The 24,863-nt window shown below is 40.0% G+C and overlaps 1 protein-coding gene across 4 annotated transcripts in view; it reads left to right on the plus strand.

Moving 5' to 3' along the window:
* The first annotated feature begins 4,468 nt into the window (after positions 1-4,468).
* Positions 4,469-24,863, plus strand: part of ARNTL2 (aryl hydrocarbon receptor nuclear translocator like 2) — a 38,193-nt gene continuing 17,798 nt past the window's right edge. Inside the window, exons 1-5 of one of the 4 annotated variants that reach the window (XM_042889700.1) lie at positions 4,469-4,631; positions 14,292-14,436; positions 15,653-15,688; positions 20,273-20,311; positions 23,291-23,448. In XM_042889700.1, coding sequence (XP_042745634.1) covers positions 4,571-4,631; positions 14,292-14,436; positions 15,653-15,688; positions 20,273-20,311; positions 23,291-23,448 — 439 coding nt within the window. In that variant the 5' untranslated portion in view covers positions 4,469-4,570. The remainder of the gene's footprint in view (positions 4,632-14,291; positions 14,437-15,652; positions 15,689-20,272; positions 20,312-23,290; positions 23,449-24,863) is intronic. The other 3 variants (XM_042889701.1, XM_042889699.1, XM_042889698.1) reach the window with 3 other exon arrangements.

A 24,863-nucleotide genomic window follows, 5' to 3' on the forward strand; every position in this document is an offset into this window, starting at 1 on the left:
CAAAATCAACAGATTGCTTGTGATGCCTTAAAAAGTAACCCAATGACCTCCAAGACCACCAATGACTACCAAGCATAAACCACAGACTAGAAAAGATACTGTTTTTAAATAGTTTTAATTCTTATTCTTCTAATTAGCTATCCTCTTCACAAATGCTCTAAAAAATTGCTTGTTTCAGGACTCGAGCATTGCTCTTTACATTACTCTGAGCCACAGAGTACTCTAGTCTGAGAGGAAACCATGAACACCCAAGCTCCAGAAGAGAAGTGTATGAAAAATCTGTGATTGTATTTAAAGGTGTGCTGAGCAATTTCAATGTATTGGTTTTAAATTCTGAGGGAAAAAAATGTTAACTAGGTAGCTTTCACCTAATAATCTTTTATGTGCAGCATTCTAAGTCACCATGGTACTACATGGCCCAGCTCTTGGTGGTCCCTCAAAAGAGTATTTTTTTTCCATCTTGTCTCTGAAACAGGTCTCCTAAGAGCAGTGTGCATGGGACAAGGTTAGCCCCAACAAATCCACCAAGAAATCAGCTCTTTGGGATGGTATCTCAGGGAAATGTTGATTTGATGGATGCTCTTCACATCCTAAAGACACATTATGCTTCATCAGATGCTATTAACCATTTACAGAACGTGAAAAAGGAAGGATACTGCAGACACCTCTCTTTAGCTGCTCCCTCAGTGCTCTGTCACAGGCTATTATTTAACAGTTTGATTGTTATATTAACCCCCCCTTTTCCCCCCCAGCAAGTCGTTGTATAAGTTGTTTGGAAAAAAAGAGGTTATCTGTTGCTTACATAAAGCATTCTGTTCTCTATTGTATAGCTAGAAGCTACTCAAGGGAAAGTGCTCACCTAAAAAGGGGCAAATGTATCAAGTGTGACCTTACATAAACTTGGCTCCTACTCTGGCAAGACTCCAGGCTAACTATCTGCTAAAAACATCAGTTACTGTCATGTATGAAACATATGAAATATGCAATGAGAAGCCCACCCAGCACCTCTGAATAAGAAACAATCTAAGAAATGATGTTTAAAATCAGTAATGCTTAACTGGCAGTGTATTACATTTATAAAAGCTTTCTGAGCGCTAGGAAATCAGACATTGACCAAGAAGGGGAAATACACAGGTTGTAAAGGTACTAGGAAAGCATGACAGGCAGAAATATTGCTGAAGGATTTTTCTGATCTTCTGGCCCAGATATATCATAAACTGAAAAGAAAAAAAAGAAAAAAGTCTGCATTCGTTAAATTACAAGTATGTCTACTCTTGCACTAAAAACACTAAATAACATGCAAATAAGATACATTAGCTCTGTTTCTAGTGAGTCAGTTAAATACAACAACAACAACAGTGTGCTGCATTCTAGACGTCCTCATTGAATGTTCCCCTATGGAGAGAGTTTGTTTTTAATAGCCTAACGAACACTTTTCTGGAACCATTTAAATCTTTAACTCATTTTGCTTTATAGCACTGGCCGTTTTCCATTCTCCGTGAAGCATTTTCAGTCAGTGCGGTTGACTCACTCTTCTGCAATCTTAACATTTTGTTGTCCATCGATGATGCAAACCCAGAAGAAGAAGCTCCTAGCTTCAAATCAGGGCCAAAAGTATTTTGGTGGTGCCACACATGAAATTTAAGCTTCCAGTGAACAAATCCTTTGATTTTTTTTTTTCCCCAGTATCAGTTGTACATTGAATAAATATGTGAATAAATTGTACTGATTTTCTGAAAGATGACAGCATCGTATTACTAACTCCTGTCTTTTAGCTCTTTCCACTGCCTTTTCTTTCATGTAGGATAGAATAGGTTTGTAATTGCTTTCTCTGGTCCAAATTCTGTAAAACCAACTGAACCAGCATGGGGGAATATATACAGCACTGCAATAGTGACTGCGGGATTACATACTACTTAAAGGGGAGAAAAATATCTTATGCAAAAGCATACATGGAGAATGTCCTAGTAGTGCAATTGCATTTGCTCATCAACATCCCCAGCTGGAAGCCACTGCTCCCCAGCCAGGTAAGCATATTCTGTTAGAGCAGTTCACCCTCTCTGTTCTTCCACACGCCTCATCTAGCAAGCATATTGTGCAGACACCTAGAGTAGTAAAGCCAAATGACAGCAAATCTTGTTACAGAGCAACTTGTACAAGATGCACATGCAATACAGAGGCCTGAAAGCCAGCCTGTTTAGTAGGAGTATGATTACAGCAAAAATAAACATTTTTCCTGGCCGGTATTCTGCCAGAAAATGCTGACCAGTTATCCCATCCTAACTTCACACTGGATTACATATGATATCTCCTGCAGAATGATATCTCCTGCAGAAGTTGACATCAGCCAGTAAGCTGGTAAGCACTTTGCTGTTTGGGCTGGATGATTTCTGTCAGAATCACAGTTGTGTAATTGTATACTCTTTGACATGACAGCCTGCAGATACAAGTCAGATATTGATGAACTTGGAACCTAAGAGCTTCAGGAGACCAAGGCAGGAGAAAACTCATTTGTAACACACCTTGGGCTTAGCTATGAGTGCAGCAACAAAATGTAACGGAATATTAGTGAGAAGGTTCAACCCTAACTGCCATACCACCAACATCTGCCTCTGATTTTCTGGGCAAACATTATAAAACAGGAGGAATTACTTTCAGAGTAGCCACCATAGCATCTAAAGTATCTTGGGATCTTCAGACTGCAAAGGATAGGACAGAGCTCAGGACTGTAACCAAGTACTTGTCAAGATCATAGTTTGGAGTTTAGACCACTAAATTATGCATAAATCTCAGAAAACAATAAATAAAAAATATGTTTGTTTTCTGGTGGTTTTTCTTTTGTTTGTTTTGTTGTTTGTTTGTTTTTAACCAGTTTTATCATTACCTATGAAAATTAGTAATCTTCAGTCACGTCACATTAAACTCATAGGTGGTCAAATGTATTTAGCTCACAACACTGTGAGGATCTTCTTTCTCAAATTTTTAAAAGTATTTTGGCAAACACATGTTTATACACAATGAAAGTAAGTACTGATCTGCTGTTTTGGATGGGATGAGGGAAGCAGAGAAGCAAAGATCCGTTGAGACTTCTGTTTCAAGGTACTGGCTTCTCCAAGATAAAATGTTAACTTTCCTACACAGATAAAACAAACATAGAAGGAGCTGTTGTACATATGTGTGTTTTTGTCTAGCAGGTATGCCAAACTTTAATAAGAACATTTGTAAGGCTTCACCATTTCTTATTTTGAAAAATACATACATTTTAAGCAAGTCAGCAGTGAACAGTCTTCTGTGATTTGATAAATAGCCAAACAACCTGCAGTTTCACCACGAGTGGTAAAGTATTTACTACCATGAGAGTCCTTCTGCACTGTTTCTGCAGATCTAGACTCCTTGTTTGGCTGCATGTGACTGTTTTGTTTGAAGAAAATAGAAGTTCAGGAAACTACCCTTCAAGCAATTTACTTCTGCAAAAGCAATATTATTAGTACTCACAGGTTTGTCTTACTCCTTGGCATGCTTGCAACTTCTGACCAGGACAGATAACTAGCATTCATTTATACTTATTTTCCCTCAGCATAATGCAATCGATTATGAAAAATACCTATGAAAACAACGTTTTTGCTATTATTGAAACCAATATGGTCTTTTTTTATGTGTGTATTGAGCCATATATATTTTTTTCACTTTTAGCCAAGAACGTTTCTACTGTACAGAGTAATCTTGTGGCTCGGGTAAGGAGCTTGTTCTACCACACTTAGAGCTGGAACTGAGCAAGCAGAGGCAGTATCACCACTAATGAGAGGGGCAGCACAGCAGGACCGGTTCTGCAAAGAAAAACAAGTATTGCTGCTGTCCCAGCAGCCGTACTGTGGGACCGCTTAGAGGTTAGCTGTAGAGGGGTGCCCTGGAGCCAACGCCCACTGCAGCTGCAGCTCATTCCTTACAACTTGAGCTTCCCGTGCTAAAAGAACACAGTTTGCACACGCCGATACCACTTCGGGATGTGAGCCAAAACTCAACGAGGATTACGGGTTAACTCACTTCAAAGGGAAGCGGTGGACGCGCAAACAGGGCGCTGAGGGACGTGGTTCAGTGGCCATAGTATGATAGGTACGGTCTTTTAGTTCTCTACCGACCTTAATTATACTATGGAAAGCGCACACCTGATACCAGCCTAGAACATAGTTACAGCCTCAGCAACTCGGGGAATCCTGGCTTTCAGCCACTCGCTCCCCGCTCCTGCCTGCCTGCCTGCCGACACGGCAGCCGAGAGGCCAACCACCCCCTCACCTCACCCCGGCGGCCGGCGGAGACCGACCTCACCCCACCCGCGCGCGGCCCCAACTCTCGCGAGACGCGAGGCGCCGGGCGGGCTGGGAGGGAGAAGGACGGTGGCGGTGCCGGCGCTGCTGAGGAGGCGCCAAGGAGGCGGGGGAGGGGGGTCCGGCTGGGCGCCCGAGTGCCCGCCCCCGGGCCAGCAGGACGGGCCGTTCCTTCTCACCTTAGTTCACCTCCCGCATGCCGCCGGGGCCGGGGGCGCTGTGGAGCGGGGCTTGGGCCGCCCGCCATGGCCGAGGCAGGAGCGGGGAGCGCCGAAGGGGCCGAGGAGGAGCGGCGAACCGCTGGAGGTGGGTGCGCTCCGCTGTCACGCTGCGGATGTGGCAGCGCACGGATGGGGTTCGGGCTGGACGTGTTTCTACGTTCGGCTTAGTTCGTGGCATTTTGTTCCCGTCTCGCGATTAGCTGTACTCTTAATATTCCTTTTTTTATTTTTTCTTCTTTTTTTTTTTGCGGCTAATGTGATTTAAACGTAGCGATGTTGGCTGCTGTGTGCTCCAGCAAGTTGCTGTAACGCGGGCGGCTGTAAAGCAGAGCAGCAACAGCTGCCCTTTTCCTCCTGCTCGGTGCCTCGCTTCCTCTAGGCGGAAGGCTGAGCCCGAAAGAAGCGTTGTGCTCGGGGCTCTGAAAGGCAGAAGTCGCCGCTGCAGTTCTGCTCAGTTAGTGCCGGTTCTTGAGGTCTACTTGCCGCCGTTTTAATGTGCTTTGGGTTGGGTTCTGTGTGTTTTAACGTTTACGGGGATGCTGGCTGTCCGGGGGGAGGCGAAAAAGAGGCATTTTTCTGTCTGTGTGTGCTTGGTTGGTGAAGTAGTGGTGTAATTCTTTATGATGCGCGTACCGTAAGGGGAGGAAATAATAATAATAAAGCTCGGTGCAGACGTTTGCATTAAGTGGGAAAGCGGTGAACCGTAGGCTTTTCCGTATTGGAGTGGAGGAAACCCTACTACGTGGTTTCTTTTGTTAATCGAATGTTTATAGCTGTTCTTCTAACAGATTTTGAAGAGATGGAGTCTTGATTAATTTTATTTTAAAGATAAAATTATCTTCATTAGCATGGAATAGATCCACGCTGATATTAGCTGTGGATTTTTTTTCCCTTGAGGTGCACGTTGTTGTTAGTACACCTGGACGTTATTAAAAACCAACTCTAAACTGGGCAGTTTGTATCAGCTAAGAATCGTCTTCACTGTAAGAAAAATATCCTTGTGGGTGACTGGAGGTGCTCTGAAAACTCCTTCCCCAGGGCTTGTTTAAACCATGGAAGTTGTGCTGCGGACTTACGAAGCCAGTGTTTTAATTAAGATAGAAGCTATCTTCTATTCCTTTAGCAGTATGTGATTGGAGAGTTACTGGTGAGAGCTTTTTTTGTTTGTTTGTTTTTCAGTGTTCTCCTCCCTCTCTCCTCCAGTAATAAATTGAGATATATGAGACTCTCAGTTTCTGTCAGTGACCTGATTTGAGCCTGGAAGTGATGAGGAAAGCAGGGTAATCTTCCAAGGGCTTTGGGTATCTTTACATTAGTTATAGTCTTGCTTTTTAATACACTAATAGGTTTAAGCAAATAATTAGTGTTTTAAGGTCTATTAAGTGAAAGTATTATTTAATTAGTAAGTTATGATTCCTGATTATTTTCTTCTGAATGTTAAAAATAGATACAGAAAATTATCAATGGCCCATATTAATATTTGGTTTACATTTCTGTAATATAGGATATTAAAATTTTTCTTTTAATCTACTTGTGGCATTAAAAACCAATCCAGTGTCCTTAAGCTAACCTAGAAGAGTTAATTCTCTATTTAGTATTGTGCTTAAGATGGCTTTATGCTTATAAAATGCAATGTAAAAAAAAAAAAAAAACAAAAAAAAAAAAAAAAAAACAAAAAAAACACATATGTTTTATGCAGCACATTTCTACTGTTTTCACAGCTTGACCCAGATGAAAATGGTTGCCCCAGCTTTAACTGTGTGTACTCAGTGGGCTGTGGTCCGGATGATAAACTTGCTTTAAATAGTCTGAATATGGTTTTCATTGACTTGTTATAAAGCTTTAAAAGCAGGAATATGTAATGCAACTCTCACTCCTATTTAGAAAGTATGGTTGGTTGTTTTACACGTATTTAGACCTGAGGACCTGTCTGATGATGCATGAACCTATAAACTTTTTCTCATACAGTACGGTATGTATATAGGATATTGGTATAGTTTTTTCATTCTTTAATGAAAACATGCAGTAGGAATTCATTAGAATAATTTTAGAAAAACAATTCTGTGGTAAAATAAATCAATTTACGTGATGTTAAGCTTTTGGAAATTATTTGAATCATCAGCTGTCTTGTGTGAGTGTGCTTATGTATAGGTACAGGTAGATATCCCTAATTGCTTAAGTAGTCAGAGACAGCTGACATCTTCAAATAAAAAGTTTGAGTGTGTCAAGTGTTACAAAACTTGTGTGCCTTGAGTTATAACCTGGTTGAGAAAATCTAGATTATCATAGAATCACAGAACGGCCCAGGTTGGAAGGGACCTCAAGGATCACCAAGCTCCAACCCCCCTGCCACATGCAGGGCCACCAACCTCCCTGTTTAATACTAGACCAGGCTGCCCAGGACCCCACCCAACCTGGCCTTGAACACCTCCAGGGACAGGGCATCCACAACCTCTCTGGGCAGCCTGTTCCAGCACCTCACCACTCTCATAATAAAGAGCTTCCCCCTGACATCCAACCTAAATCTTCCCTCCCTCCACTTCAAACCATTTCCCCTTGTCCTGCTGTTATCTACCCTTTCCAAGAGCTGACTCCCCTCCTGTTTGTAGGCTCCCTTTAGGTACTGAAAGCTGCAATGAGGTCACCCCACAGCCTTCTTTTCTCCAGGCTGAACAAGCCCAGCTCCCTGAGCCTGTCTTCGTAGTGGAGGTGCTCCAGCCCTCTGATCATGTTGGTGGCTCTCCTCTGGACCCTCTCCAACAGCTCCCTGTCTTTTTTGTACTGCGGGCTGCGCACTTGGATGCAGTTCTCCAGATGGGGTCTCACAAGAGCAGAGTAGAGGGGGCCAATCACCTCCCTCTCCCTGCTGGTCACCCCTCTTCTGATGGAGCCCAGGATGCCTTTTGCTTTCTGAGCTGCAAGAGCACACTGCTGGCTCATGTTATGTTTTTCATCCACCAGGACCCCCAGATCCTTATCTGCAGGGCTGCTCTCAAGGACTGCTCCTTCCAGTATGTAAGGATGCCTGGGATTCCTTTGGCCCAAGTGCAAAAACTGTGCACTTTGCTGTGTTGAACCTCATTAGGTTCACCCAGGCCCACCCTTCCAGCCTGCTAAGGTCCCTCTGAATGGCATCCCTTCCTTCCACTGTGTCGACCGCACCGCTGAGCTTGGTGTCATCAGCAAACTTGCTGAGGGTGCACCGGATTCCGTCATTGATGTCAGTGATAAAGATGTTGAAGAGCACTGGTCCCAAGACAGACCCCTGGGGGTTGCTGCTCATTACCAGCCTCCACCTGGACACGGAACAGATCACCACCCTTTGCAGCCTTTCAACCAATTCCTTATCCTCTGGATGGTCCACCCATCAAATCCACATCTCTCTGATTTGGAAATTATTAGATTAGATTGCTTATATATTTAGATATTGGGGATGATGGGGGCAGGAGACAGAATACCCCTGCTTGTCTGTGTGATTGCATTCATGAGGGCTTCAGGCTGAGACCCTTGCATCAAGTAAGTACTCAGAGGCTGTGTGTGTGTTAGCATTCTGATTCAAAGCAGCAGCATTATTTTGATGTGATCAACCATCCTTGTTCCATGCTCGCTGGTTTGGTTTGCAGTGCATTTTTGCTATAGATGGGTTGAACTCTTTTCAGAAAAAATTGAACTAGAACTTTATTGTAGGAAGGTGAGTGTTACTCCAGCCCAAATGTTCTCCGGCTCCAAACTTAAGCCAAGGGTTGGTTCTCAGACAGCTTTAGAACACGTGGATGGTAAGGATTTTTCTTCACTGAACCAGACAATGGACTTTAACATAAGCTCATTGGACTACTTTAAAACTAGAAACAGGGACTTCTGCTGCAATCACCTGCTTCTGTCTATTAACCTGTTGTACTACAGCTTTTACTAACATAGATACAGCCTAATAACTCCTGTGGATGGATTTCAATTTCAGTAAGTCATTTACGTAGTCAGAGGAAGGACCGCTTATGTATCGTTGTAACTGCACCCACTTTCAGCACAATTTTGAGTTCTTTAAACTTGCCAAAGCTTGAATTTCTTGCAAATGGTTTTTGTGCATGCCAAGGAAACATACATTTGCAAAATACACACTTTAATAGTTTGATTATTTAAAGCGTGTTATAGAATGTTTTTCAAAAGATTGGAAAAATGTATCTGTGGTCTTAGAAACTTCAATTCAAAGGAGCTTCTTTCATCTTCTGCCAGGAAGTGTTTCAGAATGGGAAGTTGGATTGTAAATGCATTCTTATTCTTAGAAAGATTTGTGTTAGTGTTACCACATTGACAACTTAAGCAGCTGCAGAGTAATTCTCAAAGTCTGTGGTGTACATTTATCCTCAGAAAACATAGTGTGCCACCCGTAGCTGTTTGGGTTCTTCTGTTTTGTTGTTTGCTGAGGTGATTGGAAAATATCAATGAATATGTTTTGCTGCAATATTCTGGTAGATGGATTTAGATGTTCTTTTTTTTTTTTTTTTAAACAAACAAACTGTCTAAATGAGAGCTGATGGCTTTTTTATTGATGTATTAATATCACTCAGTGTTTCAGGAAAACCTGTGAGGAGTTAAATATATGTTTAGCCAAAAGCTAAACTTTCACTGGGGGGGGATGAGTAGGCCATGGAGTAGTGATGTGTGATAAAGGCAGTGATTTTTGAAAGGCTGTTTTGAATTTAAACCTCAATGTATGTGAGGCAAACAGCAGCGGTCTGTGGCTGCTGCATTGTAACAATTGTATGATAATTTTATAGCTACCTTGGGTGGGACTCATCTCACTTACCTTTAGGTATCTAGAGTGTAGACATTGGCATCTCAGCTAGTTACTTTCTTCTTTGAGTAATTACTGAAGGGAAGGAGATAGGCACTCTTGGACTGCGCTTCATCTAAGCGTGCAAATTTATTTTAGATTGAGATGAATCACCCTAGAAATGTACTTCATCAAACTGATTGTAGGAGTCTATTTTAAGTTGAGATGAATCACCCTAGAAATGTCTTCTACTCTCCAAGAGAAGCTAGAATGGCTAGTTCATGTGTGGACATGATTATTTGCTCAGATGAATCTCACCGTTTATGGCTGATGGAGTTTGGCCTTAACTCTTTTCTGATAGACTGTCTTTGTTTAGGAACTGACAACATCGGTGGACAAAGGAAGGGCAACTGATGCTGTCTACCTGGACTTGCGCAAGGCCTTTGACATGGTCCCACACCACAGCCTCATCTCTAAATTGGAGAGATGAGTTTGAAGGGTGAACTATTTGGTAAATACTGGGAGGAAGATTGCAACCAGAGGGTAGTTGTCAATGGCTCTATGTCCAGGTGGAGGCTGATGATGAGTGGTGACCTCCAGGGTTCTGTCTAGTGACTGGTACATCTTTATCAGTGACGTAGATGATGGGGTTGAGCACACCCTCTGCAAATCTGCTGATTACACCAAGCTCTGTGTTGCAGTTGTTACAGCAGAAGGAAAGGATGTCACCCAGAGGGTCTTGTGCTGGCTTGAAAAGTGGACCCATGTAAACTTTATGAGGTTCAGCGTGCGGGGTGTTACACTTTGGTTGATCACAAATATGTGTGCTGACTGGGATAAGAACTCCTTGAGAGTAGCCCTGCGGAAAAGGTCTTAGGAGGCCTGGTAGATGAAAAACATAATGAGAGCCTGCAGTGGGCACTTGCAGCCTGGAAGGACAACAGTATCCTGGGCTGTGTCAAAGAGATGTGGCGAGCAGGGAGATAAAGGGGATTGTCTCTCTCTACTCTGCTCTTGGGGGGCCCTATGGAAGTCTGAGGCCCTCAGCACATGAAAGGCATGGAGCAGTTGGAACAGGGCCACAGGAGGCCACAAAGATGATCGGGGGCTGGAGCACTTCTCCTAGAATGAAAGGCTGAGGGAGCTGGACTTGAAGGGAGCTTAGAAACAGGCAGGAAATTAAACAAAAAAACCAAACCAACACGAGGGTGGATTGTGATAGGACAAGGGTGGATGTGTCTATGCTAAAAGAGAGGAGATTTAGATTTGACCTCAGGGGAAATTTCTCGCTAGGAGGGTGGTAAGGCACTGGAACTGGCTGCCCGGAGAAGTTGTGGATGTCTCATCCCTGGAAGTGTTCAAGGCCAGGCTGGATGGGGCCCTGGGCAGAATGATCTAGTGCAGGATTTAGTGGTTGGCAACCCCGCTCATGACAGAGGGGCAGGAACTTGGTGATACTTGAGGTCCCTCACAGAACCGCAATATGGTTCTATGAAAACCTCAGACCTGTTATTAGTGAAAATTTCAGAAACGTGGCATGTATTTAGAAAATATTGTCAGTAATTAGAAAAATCTAGATCTCCCAAGCCTTATATTTTGATGCATTGCATGTGATCTGCACAGAACTACTGTTGAACACAGGAGTGTAGTGTTACATGTAGGTGATCCTTACTTCGTATCCCAGCCCTAGACAGTAGTTTTGTGTTGATAGGTATATATGGGGTTCATATTGAGAACTAAACAGGAATCATATATGGGCATATGTTTTCAAGGAACTATTCACCTAACTTTAAAACTTAAATTATCTGTGTACAAAGGCCTTAATAAAACTGCAAAATAAATAGTAGTATTAGTGAATAGTGTCATTCAGGTTTGAATTTTGTTAGACTTACAAACCAGGTGTCTGTAAGTAATAGCTTTTGGACTGGAAAAACAAAATGTCTCTAGTTGAATTATATTAGTAGTTTAGAAACAGGCTAATGATTTTAGTTATTTCAGTCGCCCGAGAAAATAAACTTGGATATTATTGTTCTTGAAGCAAGAGTGCTATGAAACTGGAAAATGTTTAGTTTTGCTTCATATTTTCTTAGGGATGTTTGATTTTACTGTTAATGAATGGTAGGAATGTAGCTGAGAATCTCCTGTTGTAGAAGCAGTTCCTTGTTATTGGACTACATTCTAGGTCATGCTCTTTCTGACCCAAATGATTTCTGAACACTTTATCCATCTCTTCTAAAGTGCTATAAGCAGAGAAATGAAGGAATCTTTCATTGCAGAGGGCAGGAGATTAAGTTATTCTTCAGGGAGAGGGCGAGCAGCTTGGAATCACCTAGTCCATAGTCAGAGCTATTGCAGAAAGCCCCAAGGGGTTATTTTAAAGCACTCTTGCTGACTTCTCAAAGCTGACCTTGCTTTATCAACTGCTTCATCTGCTGCTTGTTCAGTGAGTAGTAGGTATGAAAAATGCTCGCTCTTGTCTCTTGAATTCAGAACTGAATTCAGAATAATTACTTCTATACTAAGTTTGGTAGTTCTAAAATTTTGGATTTTTTTCCTATTTATTTGTTGAGACTCTTAGCAAATGCAGGTAAAGAATATATGCTGCTTGCTCTACATGGCAGAAATCAATACAGATTCTTGTCTTCCTTAAGTTAAAGTTAGATGGCACTTTAGATGGTATTTAGTTTAAGGTGTCACAGTGATATCGGTCAAGGATTCAATCTGTCACCTACACACTTTGATAGTCAAGTTCTCAGTGGGTCATTGTTGCTGATGATTAAACACTTAAATTTTTCTTAGTTAAGAAAAAAAGGACTGCATTGGAAAACACAGAGGAAGTAGGTGCAGGTATTCAGAATTTATTGCCAGAATGCCAGGAAAAATGTTAGTTATTGTGATAAAATGACATATAGTTGGAAAGGCTGTAAATGATACATCGTTTGAATCCATTTTGTTTCTTTAAGGGAAGTGGTTTAGAAAGCAGGCCGGCCATCTGTGTGCAAAGGAGTATTTAGGTCAGTGGGTCTGTTCTGTCCTGCTTTATTGAAGGCTGAAAGGATCTGTTGTGTTGAAAGCATTCTTGCCTTCGGTACATTTAGATTTCTATTTAGTAAGTACTCTTTGCTGAATGTGTAAAAGTATGGTTGTGTTTCACAAATGTGCCATAGTGATATTATATACTGGTGTTTGATAAGTGAACTAGAACTACTCTTCACAAAAAGAAGTTCCTTTGGAATTGTTGGAGTTTTTATTTGTTTTTATAATTGCAAGAATTTGTGATAGAAATATCAGATGAGACTATTATAGAGTGATAATGAATGAGAAAGATATTTGAAACATTTGCCGTTTGTGCCCTCATATACATGATGTAATTTCTTTAAAAATCATTTTAATAACCTTAATTGGCCTAAGTTGTGTATCTGAAATAGCTGTGTTTCTGTTGCAGATGCCCAGAAGCTGTTACTTATTTGACAAATGTTTTGTTATTCCTTGCGTTTTTACCTCATTTGCTTTGGAACTTCCACTGTGGCTTAACGAGTTAAAGAGATTTCTACAATAAAACAGGGGCTGACTCTGTGTAGTCTGACTTGGTAGAAAGAGGATTAGTGGCAGACCAGACGATGCTGTTCAAGTATTAGCCTTATTTGACTGAACTCTGCAAAGTAATATTCCTACAGAAAATGAGAACCTAGAAGTTCATTTTCCTGGTGTAAGATGTGCTTACGCCTAAGAGGAAAAAAGCATAACCGCGTGTCATTCTTTTTACAGATTTTGATCCGTCATTTAAAGGCAGCACAGTTACAAAAAAATAGTGATATAATGAAATAAAGCTCTCTGTAATATTCCGTTTTCCTTCCTGCTGGGTTTTCAAAGAGCCTTCTTGGTTTTTGCCTGCAGCTAAAGTAGGAGATGCGCACTTCCTTAAGTGACCTTTGTTAATCCATCTTCTGCTGCTTCGTGGAATTAATCCTTTGGTGTTCTGAGATGTATGCCATAATCATAGAACTGCTCAGGTTGGAAAAGACCTTAAAGTCCAACCACAACCTAGCCCTACTACCCTAACTCTAACAACCCTATGCTAAATCATGTCCCTGAGCACCACATCCAAAAGGTTTTTAAACACATTCAGGGATGGTGACTCAACCACATCCCCGGGGAGCCTATTCCACTGCTTCACAACCCTTTCTGTAAAAACCCTTTCTGTATGTCTTTGGATACTTTCCCTGCTAGCTCAGGAAGTGTATGGGAGTGCCTATATTTGCTCAAACAGGGTCAGTCCTGTTTCTTTAAGCTGAGTAGTTCTTTGTGATGGTTTTACACTGAGACAGGAAAAAAAGGTTACTACTTAGATTCCTTGAGAGTATTTTTCTTCCCAAATAGTTGCTGGGGTTATTTTGGCTTGTGACTTCTTTTTTGTCCAACCCAGAAACAAAGTAGTTTGCCTTGAGAGAAAGAGTTCAAAAGGAACTCCGAGGCAGAACTTGACAAGTTTTTAAGGCCGTCTTGACTAACATGGCTGATGTTACGAGTAATCATAGATTTATGTCAGAACTATGACACATTTTTTTCTGGATGTTCAGTTTGTTTAAAAAACTTAGTTCATGTTATATATTTTTTAATTTGAATCTAGAGTTAGTATTTTGATCAGCTAGCTGAGGCTACATCGTGTGACTTTACAGCAGGATTCTGAAGGTGCTGGGAGATTTAATCATAATCTGCTAGGACTGAGTGAAGAGAAAGTGAAGTGTATTTTATATTGCATTGGTGAGCTGAATGAGTTGATGAGAGCTTGATATGAGTGTGCAAAGACTGTGTTTTTTATGTACATAGGTATTTGCTGTGCAACTTCTGTGGGCTTTGTATCTTAGGTGTGAAGGGCACCCATGCAGGTTTTTTTTTTTTTCCAGATGAAAACCAGAATGGCTGCATGATGTTCTTATTGTACACTGGGCTTATTTTTTTTCTCATTCACAGATAATTTCCCAGTAGATGGAAACTCGTGCATTGCTTCTGGAGTCCCTGGCCTCATGAATCCAATAACTAAGCCTGCTACCACTTCTTTCAACAATTCTGTGGTTGAGATTCCAAGGAAGCGCAAAGGAAGTGATTCTGATAACCAGTAAGCAAATTATTTCTGTTTGTTTCTACAAAAATCTGAGTTGTTTGTGTATTATTTCTATGTTGTAACTTTTGAATCCTCTTTCCTTTATATATTACAGTTATTTATTTTACTTTCTTCTGTATGTGCTCTTTTACTCTTTGGAGCACTTGAAACTAGAAAAAAGAATCCTTCTATCCAAGGGGTAGGGGTAGGATTATGATGTAGGTGTAAGTGAAATTTTTGGGGCATTTGTCTCATGATAAAATGTGAGTCCTGCCTCTCTTTTCTTTCCCTGCATGTAAAGGCAAGTTCTATTTGCAACAAATTACTGAATTGCTTGAAGTGCTAGAATTTCATCTCTAAAGTCTTTGATGTAGAATCAGAACTGCTTCTTCAGTGACCAGGGCAGCCATTTAAATATCCAGAAGGAACTGTGACCTAAAAACGAGTACTCTCCTGCAGTAGAGCTCAGTCTTTTTAAGCAGGTCATACTTTATTGCAGAGATGATACAGTCAACTATTTTCTCTTACTCTGTAACTGCAAGTTAACCAAATACGTATTTTCCTGTAAATTTGGAAGAATTAATTCTAATAAATCTAATTTATATTTCTCAGCCAGAAATCAGGATGCAAGTCAGCATGCAGATATTCTGTATGGCAGGCATCTCCAAACTATGTGGAAAATCCACCTTTAAAAAAAAAGTGTGTGTGTGTGTGTGTGTCTAAGAAATTTACATCCATTTGTGATTTTTAAAGCAGTTATCTTTTTCTGTGTGTAGTACACTGATCCACAGAACATAGCCATACTGTAGATGTTGATGTAATTGTCAACTCACAGCTTCAAGTCTATCTTCTAGATCTCTGAACACTTCAGAAGGACAATAACTTCTAGAAAAAAAATGTTTCTCGGAAGCATCAATTGATTTTACCTATTTAATGAGAATGCTGCTTCATCAATGCTATTTCCTTGAAGTTTGGGTCTGTCTCTGATTTAGTGAAACTTCTGTCTAAAAAAAAAAAATAAAAATCACATCCAGTTGAAATATTCAGTTGATAAACTTATAGTTTATAAGAATTCATAGTTTCTAAAAATGAATGTTCTTGCTGAGAATAACTTGTCAAGTGGGGTTTCTGCTGAACTTTTTCTGCAACAGCTTTTTCTAGTGGGGATATTGTGTCATCTTTTTCTGCTTCGAAGTGTACATTCTGCTTACTTCATTACCTGTTTCTACAGGGATACAGTTGAAGTTGATGGGGATCCTCAGAAAAGGTACTTGTTATAAATGAACCCGTTTCTATTTTCAGTGTTGTAAGCATGTCACAGTCTTCTATTTGGATAGCTAAAGTGCGTGGTTCGCCTTAAGGAGTGTTTGTCTAAGGACGTGTTTGTAGAGCAAAAAGTGAAGCTAATTAACGTGTATCTAATTAGTGGGGTGGATAGATCCATCCATTGTTAGTTTTCTATTGTTTCTTTCAGAGAAGATGTTACGACTTGCTCATAATCTTACCAGACCTATTTGTGTTGAAATTAAGAATAGGAAAGAAAGAAGAATAACATATGAAAAGACTGAAGAGGTGAAGGGAATGTCTCGTACTCTTCAGGAATGATGCATTTAAACATTTTTTTTCATTTTTTCCCCAACCTTGTCAACCTGCTTTTTAAAACATAACTACTGCAATGTTAAAATATTATTATTACAAAGTGACAAGCTAAAGTTAAGATTAGCTGTACCAATCTTAGAAAACAAAACAAAAAAACAAGCTTTTGGTGTGTGTTTATATTATAGGACAGTTATTAATTACATGATTATCTTGCTGTGCTTTCTTTCTCTGCACCTCACTACCTTATGTAGATAAATATTTGTATGTAGCTATTCACTATTCTCTTTTATCTTTCTAGGTAGTGTTTGGTGTGTGGCTTAGTGGGTAGCATTAAAATCTTTTCCTAAATATTATTCATTTCTTTGTGGATTTTTCCATTGTTCTTATTATGGAAAGATGCAAAGGTAATCCTGTTTTGTTTAATATCCCTGCTTTTCTTTTAGAAGAAATATAGATGTATGTTTAATGAAGGGGAAAGTAGAAGAAAAGGTGGTATTCTTTAACTCTTTCTGAATAATACAACTCTTGTTCTTGCTAAATTGAATGTATCTACCTTTGAGTTATGAAGCAGACTGTCGTTCTGTTTTCAAGGTAGACTTAATCTAGCTATTTTAAACAGTAACAGCACAGCTGTTGGGACAGAGGCTGTATGAAACCATTGGAAACTGTGACTGCTTGAGGAGCAGACTTGCTCTAGATCCTTCCCTAAGTGAAGGTCCTGAGGGAGGAGGAGATGTAATCAAGAGGCTCCACACTGCACTTTGGGATGTCTAGATCCGCTTTATCTCTTCACCCCTTCTGGTCAGACAAGGTAGCGTGCTGAGTCGTTGAGATTGGAAGAGACCTTCAAGTACATCAAGTCCAAGCACCATTATTAGCCACCATTTATTATATAACCCTAAACATAGGGGTGGTTATTATTAACCACAATTATTATATAGATTATCCAACCACCCTGCTGAGTTCCTTCACTAATTCATGTTCCTGAGAATCACAGATTTGCTAAGGTTGGAAAAGACCTCTAAGATCATCTAGACTAACCATTCACCTACCACCAGTGTTGCTCGCTAAACCATGTTCCTTACTATCACATCTAGATGTTTCTCAAACACCTCCGGGGTGGTGACTCAACTACTTTCTGGAGCACCTGACCACTCTTCTAGAGAATTTTTTCTTACTGTCTCTCCCCTAGTGCAACTTGAGTCCATTCCCTTTTGTCCTATAGCTGTTACCTGGGAAAGGAGGCCAACTCCCACCTTGCCACACGTTCCTTTGGGGTACTTGTACAGAGCAGTGCCACATCCTCATATCTCTTAAATACCTCCAGGAATGGCGACTCCACTTCCCTGGTCAGGCCGTTCCAATGTATGATGAACTCTTTCTGTGAAGAAATTCTTCCTCAGATGCAATCAAAACTTTCCCTGATGCAACTTGCATCTTATCACTTGGCATCTGGGGAAAGAGACTGACACCCTCCTGATTGCATCCTTCCTTCACAGAAATCACAGAATGGCCAGGGTTGGAAGGGACCTCAAGGATCATGAATCTCCAACCCCCCGCCACATGCAGGGCCACCAACCTCCCTGTTTAATACCAGACCAGGCTGCCCAGGGCCCCATCCAACCTGGCCTTGAACACCTCCAGGGACGGGGCATCCACAGCCTCTCTGGGCAGCCTGTCCCAGCACCTCACCACTCTCATAATGAAGAGCTTCCCCCTGACATCCAACCTAAATCTTCCCTCCCTCCACTTCAAACCATTTCCCCTTGTCCTGCCATTATCTACCCTTTCCAAGAGCTGACTCCCCTCCTGTTTGTAGGCTCCCTTTAGGTACTGAAAGGCTGCAATGAGGTCACCCCACAGCCTTCTTTTCTCCAGGCTGAACAAGCCCAGCTCCCTGAGCCTGTCTTCGTAGTGGAGGTGCTCCAGCCCTCTGATCATGTTGGTGGCTCTCCTCTGGACCCTCTCCAACAGCTCCCTGTCTTTTTTGTACTGCGGGCTGCGCACTTGGACGCAGTATTCCAGATGGGGCCCAACAAGAGCAGAGTAGAGGGGGCCAATCACCTCCCTCTCCCTGCTGGTCACCCCTGTTTTGATGGGCCCCAGGATACCATTTGCCCTCCAAGCCACAAGAGCACACTGTTGGCTCATATTAAGTTTTTCATCTATCAGGTGAGGATGCTCTTTAGAGAGCAATGAGGTCTCCCCTCAGCCTCCTCTTCTTCAGGCCAGATTAAATAGCTCCAGTTCTGTTATCCATTCCTCATGTTAAACCAAACTGGCCCCAGTACTGAGCCACCTGTTGGATTGAACATTGCCTGCTAGGATTCTTTAAACCCAATCATCCAGCCACTTCTCTTCACCCAGCAAACTGTACACTTGTCCAGACTACCAGCAGACTTTCTTTCATGGGGAATACCTTGAGAAGCAACATCAAATGCTTTACTAAGATCCAGGTAAACAACGTCCGCGGTCGTCTTTATCTACTCAACAGGTCATCTTGTCCTACAAGGAGATCAGGTTAGTCAGATAGGGCCCATCTTTCCAAAACTTGTGCAGGCTGTATCTGATCACTTGATTTTCCACATATGCTTTGAGATGATGTTCAAGGTGATCTGCTCTATACCCTTCCCTGATACTGTGGTCAGACAGACAGGCCTTAATTCCCCTGGATCCTCTTTCCTGCCCTTCTTGCAGATTGGAGTCGCATTTGCTAACCTCCAGTGAACTGGGACCTCCTCAATTAGCTGCGACAGCTGGTAAATTGTCAAAAGTACCTTGGTAAGCACCTCTGCCAGCTCTGTCAGTATCTGTGGATAAACCCATCCAGCCCAATAGAGTTATAAATGTTCAAATGATGTAGTAGGTCACCTGCAGATTCCTAGAGGATTGTAGGCACTTCACCTTGCTCTCTGTTACTGTTTTCCAACTCAGGGGTCTGGGTACCCTGGGAACAGTTGGCCTTGCTAGCAAAGACTGAGGCAAAAAAGGTATTAATTATCAGGGTTCGTAGTATATGCACATTCCTGGTAAAAGTTTATGTAAACACAAAAGAAAAAAAAGGTATTACTAACTTGTCTAAATCTGCATTTGGGTTTATCAGGCTGCCTAGAAGATGCATGAGATCTAGTAAAATCCTGAGTTGAAAAGCTGAAAAAAGTTGAAAGCTGAAATGAGCCTTGTGTTAATTTGGCTATGGCTGCTTCATTCTTCCTGGGGTCAGTGCTTGGTTATAAGTGGAAGCCACTTTTGAACTCTTTCCTAAAGCTCTAATCACCAACTGTCTTTCTGCTTCTTGCTTCTGTTTTGTCATAAGAAACAGCTGTGACTGATACACCTGTGTCCTTATAAGCTGCCTGGTACAACATACGCGTCTTCTAAAATGATCCCAAGGCTTGCAGGCCTCACCTCTGAAATGGAACTATGTGAAATGTCTCCACTGCTGAATTTAAAAAAAAAAAAAAAGAAAAAAAAACCCACAAACTTAAGTACTGCTATGAACATTAAAAAATACTTCTATCAGTTTATTTCAACGAAAATAATTGCCGACATTAGTATGGAAGCAACCTCTGTGCAAGAACCAAGTTGCGCGTGCTGAGTTGGCAAGACATCTATTAGGCCATTTTCTGAAATTATTAAAGGTGGTGGTGAGGATTCCAGTGATCTTGGAGAAGAAAAAATGTTATTGTCTTTGCTTGATTCATTTATTTTTTTCGTGCTGCTGAAGTATTTATCATGATACTAGCACTATGATTGTCCTTCATTTATAGTTTTCTCATATGGACTCTTTCCAGTCATTGCTGTGTGGTATGGGAAAATGCTTAATAGTTTTGCTTCTTTTTTTCAGTCCTTGAGCAATTGCATTGTATTTTAGGACCTATCTAGCCTAGGGTTGGTTTTTTAATCTTTTGGCAGTAAAATTTTAGATATAAGAATATGAATAGAGAATCACACTTGAAAAATTAACATAAAATCAAGCCTAAACTTTGAATGTTATTTGTTTTCTTTCAGATAGAAATAGGCCCATAATCATTAAATATCCCCATAATGCGTTTACATAAGTATTAATATTGGAAATTATGCCTTGGTATTTTGTAGTATGCATCATTTATAGAGGGCAGATAATTTTTGTATTAGGAATTTTTGTGGTTTTGGTTTTGTTGGAATGATAGCGAATTTGTAGAATTTCCTACATCTCGAAATGCCTAATATTAAATGTGCAATATAAGAGTCTATGTCTTGCTTTCTCTAGGAATGAAGATGAAGATCATCTTAAGATAAAAGATTTCAGGTACTAATTCCCAAGATAAATATATTTTGCCAGTAAATACTAGGATTGACAACAGCAGGATTAACCATAGCAATTTGTTGGTTACTGTCAAATGTCTAACAATAAACTTTGCCTTTCTTTCTTCTAACTTTGTGTTAATTCTTAGAGCTTCATTGGGGATCTCATTTTCTACTAATTTTAATCAAAGTTATACCGCAGAATATCTCTCATTTAGGAAAAGTCTGAGATTAAAAATGTTAAGGTGAGAATCAAATGAAATACTTCCAAGTCATGCATGAAGGAGCTGCCTCTCAGTCCGTATGACTTGAACAATTGTTTCTTCTTGATTTGTGTGCACATGGGGTTATTTAAGAATTATCCCACATGGAAGTGGATTCAGCAAAAGCAAGTAAAGAATTCTTGTTCTGGAGCAAGTGCTTGTATATGGAACTATTCAAGGATTGCAGTTGTACTGTGAATTCACATCTTAATCTAAATTGAAATTTGCAGAAATTGGCAGAAGCATTACTTGTACAATATGCTAACTAATAATTATGAAGTGTTGTTATAATTTAAATTAAATGGAAGAAATGGAAGTGTTCCAAAACATATTTGCAATTTTTTTATTGAACTGAAAATTTCATTTTTCTTTAATGAGTACCCCAGATCACTATGCAAGAATCTGTTTTTCATTGCTTTGATAACACTCATGTTCTACTGTTAATTTCTTTTCCTTAAGTTTTTTTTCATTAGTTTAAAAAAAAAAAAGTGTATGTTGGAACACATCTTGAAGGTTTGCTCAACAGTTATCTCTGTCCAGTGTTTCTTTTCACAAGTCTATTGGGGGATGTGTTTTTTCCTCTTCCCATTTGTAACTGTGGAGTGTAACAGCCGGCTTTCTGAATTATCCAGTCATAACTACATCTATACATTCTTCTTGAATCTTAGAAACGTGAAACTTTGTTCTGTTTCCACATGTGTTTGTAGTCATTTTCCTGAGGTTCACAGTTCAAGGAGCATACACAATTTGTTTTTTTGACTGTTCCTACCTGATACAAAAGAAAATTTATATGAACCGGTAAAGTCAAGTGCCAACTGGTAAATTTTGTAAGAGCTCTAGAGAGAAAAGCAAATTGCTTCTGTGAGTGATCCAAACTTGTTTGCATAGAAGGGGGATTTTTTTTTTTTGTGCTTTCAAAGAAAAATTAAAAAAATAATAGAAGACAAGATCTCTAAAATTCTTTTAATTCTTTCCATCAGGCCAGGATTAGTTAACTTCATTACCTATAATGCTTTCTGTTACAGTATGTCTGAAAAGAAGAGTTTTGAAGATCAGTTAGCCAAAACAGGTTGTCAGTTTGATCAGTTTGATTTACTACCACCGTGTCAGGTCTCGGTGAGAAAGGAAAATAATCCTCATTTTAATTGAGTGGCTAGCTTGTCTTCTTGGGTAGGCTGGAAATAGAATGAATTTAAACCTTCCTTGACCAGCTGCAGGATGTTAGAGGAAAGAAAGGTCAACTAGAAAAGCCAACATACTTCACTAGAAAGAATTAAAGAAAATTCCTAGGAAGAATTAAAGAAAATATAACCTGAGTTATAAATGTTTGTGACATGTACTGTTGTGTGCCCTAGAAGAAATATTATGATGAAAACATTTTTTAAGAGAAGCTCTTTCTCTGTTCTTGAATTCTTGGATTGAGGCTTGCCAAGAGATGAAAGTCTGAGACAGAGTACGAGCAGAGGCTAAACCCTTTTCTTGCCCACCTTCAGAGGTGGATAAAGGGGAAAGCCTTCTGATGTACCTCCAGTGAAAATAGGTGAGTGTATGGGAACTGCTGAGTCAGGGCCTGAACCTCTGATTGATCACCTGAGGCGAGCCATGAGTCAGCCAGAGGAGCACAGCTGAAGGCAATTCACCTGTGCTACCGGAACCTAGACCTATTTAAGAGCTGGCTACCAGTAGGGAAGGATCTCTTCTGGAGATCGCCTCTTCTGGTGTTTTGTAGGTGAGCCCAGCATAAGGGTAAGCTTTCCATTTATTCTCTTTTGTTATCATTGTGCACTCTGCCTAACTCTCTTGATTATATTGTGACTGTAACATCTTGATATCCATTGATTATACAGTGAGGTATAGCCTTTTCTTTCAGTTTCCACAGCATGAAAAATGTGTTGTCTGTTGCGCTTTGCTATAAATAAATGCTTGTGTTTGTGACTTTATTCAATGTGAGTCATTTTCAAACTAATTAAATAGCAAGAAGACATCGCTTATCTCAGATTATTGAGTTCAGAGATACTTCAGCAAGTGCTTAAAGCAACTTAAAAAAAAATAGTTGGATGAATACCCCATCTTACTTACACAGAGAATAATGTATTCTGATGATTACTGTTGACGTCAAATATCTGATATGTAGAAAGCCTGGAGCCCCCAGTACAGGAAAGATGCCAACCTGTTGGAACACATCCAGAGAAGGGCACTAAGATGATCAGAGGTCTAGAATACCTCTCCCGTGAAGAAAAGTTGAGGGAACTGGGCTTAATTAGCAAGGAGAAGGAAGGCCCTGGAGAGACCTCTTATGTGGGAGCGTATAAACAAGTGAGGGTGTGACTGTTTATGAGGGCGGATAGTGATAGGACAAGGGGGAATGATTTTAAACTGAGACAGGAGAGGTTTAGGTTAGATATTAAGAGATTTTCAATTTTGTAACTTTTCATGGTGTCTTGTTTCTGCCACAAATGATCAATTGCTGTGAAGTATGATTCTATGACTCTTAAGTTGTTACTTAACAGAGTTTTGCAATATTTCATGTAGATATTGTGATCATTGCTACTTTGATCAAATGAATCCAATTCAGTTGTCAAATAGAGGTTGTGTATGAAAAATCATTTAAATGTAGAAATAGTTCTTGTGGTGCATTATGTTTCCAGAATCAAACTGATGAATATTATAGAGGAAATCGTGTACTCCACATCTTTCTTAAAAAAAACTTTTCTTCTTAGAGAGGCTCACAGTCAAACAGAGAAACGAAGAAGAGACAAAATGAATAATTTGATAGAGGAATTGTCTGCTATGATACCTCAGTGCAATCCTATGGCACGAAAACTAGACAAGCTTACAGTATTACGGATGGCAGTGCAACACTTAAAATCTTTAAAAGGTAGGTCTTAGGAAACTAATGCTTAAAGTCCTTATTCTGTCAGGATTTATACTACGTATTTTCTTTGATGGCAAATACATCTAAGGTCATCTGTTATGTTTACTTGCTGAATTCCGTTCTGCGTCTGTTTTAAGTTGATACGCTTGTAGTTTCTAGAACTTTGTTTCGTTTTGGCTTTTCTTTCTGGTACTGAACAACGCTTAAGTGTTTGATATTCTATTTGCTAAAGCTACACCTTGCAATCAAGTTATCCTGATTCTTTTTTGAAATCATAGAGGTCAAGCAATTCCATCTTCTGTTATTTTCTAACCCTCAAATGTTTTGTGATCTCTCCACTTCATACTTTCTGTGACAGTAATACATGTGGTGCTGTACTTACATCACTAGCTGAACTGCTAGTGAGAAGAAAATGTTCTTCATACCCCTATTTGTTACTGCAGTTTTGGGGATTGCATTAGCCTTTTGTCTCTGTATTGAAATTTCTTGTTTGTCAGTTGAGTTTAAAATGCACATCACTGAAAAAGACCTTTAAAAAAAAAAAAAAAACAGCAAAATTCTGTAAAAGGCATGGAATTGAAGGCCAGGTAACTTATAAAGTGTTTCATATTTCTGATTTTTTTGTCTAGTGTGAGTTCAGAAAAAAAGTCTTCTAAACAATGGGAAACTATGCTAATGCTTACCTAATCACTAACTACTTATCTAAGTAGATTCGCTGGTAGGGGGCATAGGTTGGAGCTTCAGTGATCTCACATTTTTTATAGATTAATTTACCAATGTACTTTCATAAAACAAACGACAAAAGGCATGAAACTAAAGAAAAAGATTAAAAAGATAAAATTTGTCAGTGGTCAAAAGCAATGTCTTCATACTTTGAAAGAATAGTTGATGACTGCAATTATGTTTGAGTCTTAAATACTTCGAAATGTCAAAGAGTGAAAAGAAAAAATGTTATTAAATGCTTATATTCTCAGACACCTTACAAAGCACTCACAGATTTCAGTGAACAATTTAGTGTAGATACCAGCTTAAGATATATTCGTTCATCTCCTTTTACTGTTATTAGTAGCTTTGAGGGTTTTCTTTCTCTCCTAAGAAACATTATATACAAGTTACACATAAGATTCCAGGGTTTTTGGCCATAGCATTTTAGAATAATTTAGTGAACTGTAAGCGAAGACTATGCCTTGCAAAAAAATTTGATTATGGATGAACATCTAATAAGAATCCCCCTTGTCTTCATGAATTATGTGACTATCTTAACAGTAATTGACTTGGAATAATTTGGATTGGAGGGATTTCTCAGTCATCACAGACTCTTTAGCAGGATCATTTCAGACTAAAAGGGGAGATTCTGGTTGGATATAAGGAAAAAGTGAGGCACTGGAGCAGGTTGCTCAGAGAGGTGGTGGATGCCC

The sequence above is a fragment of the Lagopus leucura genome, unplaced genomic scaffold (assembly GCF_019238085.1).
Source record: "Lagopus leucura isolate 7727_CA_CO unplaced genomic scaffold, USGS_WTPT01 Super-Scaffold_100159, whole genome shotgun sequence".
NCBI classification, from domain to species: Eukaryota; Metazoa; Chordata; class Aves; order Galliformes; family Phasianidae; genus Lagopus; species Lagopus leucura.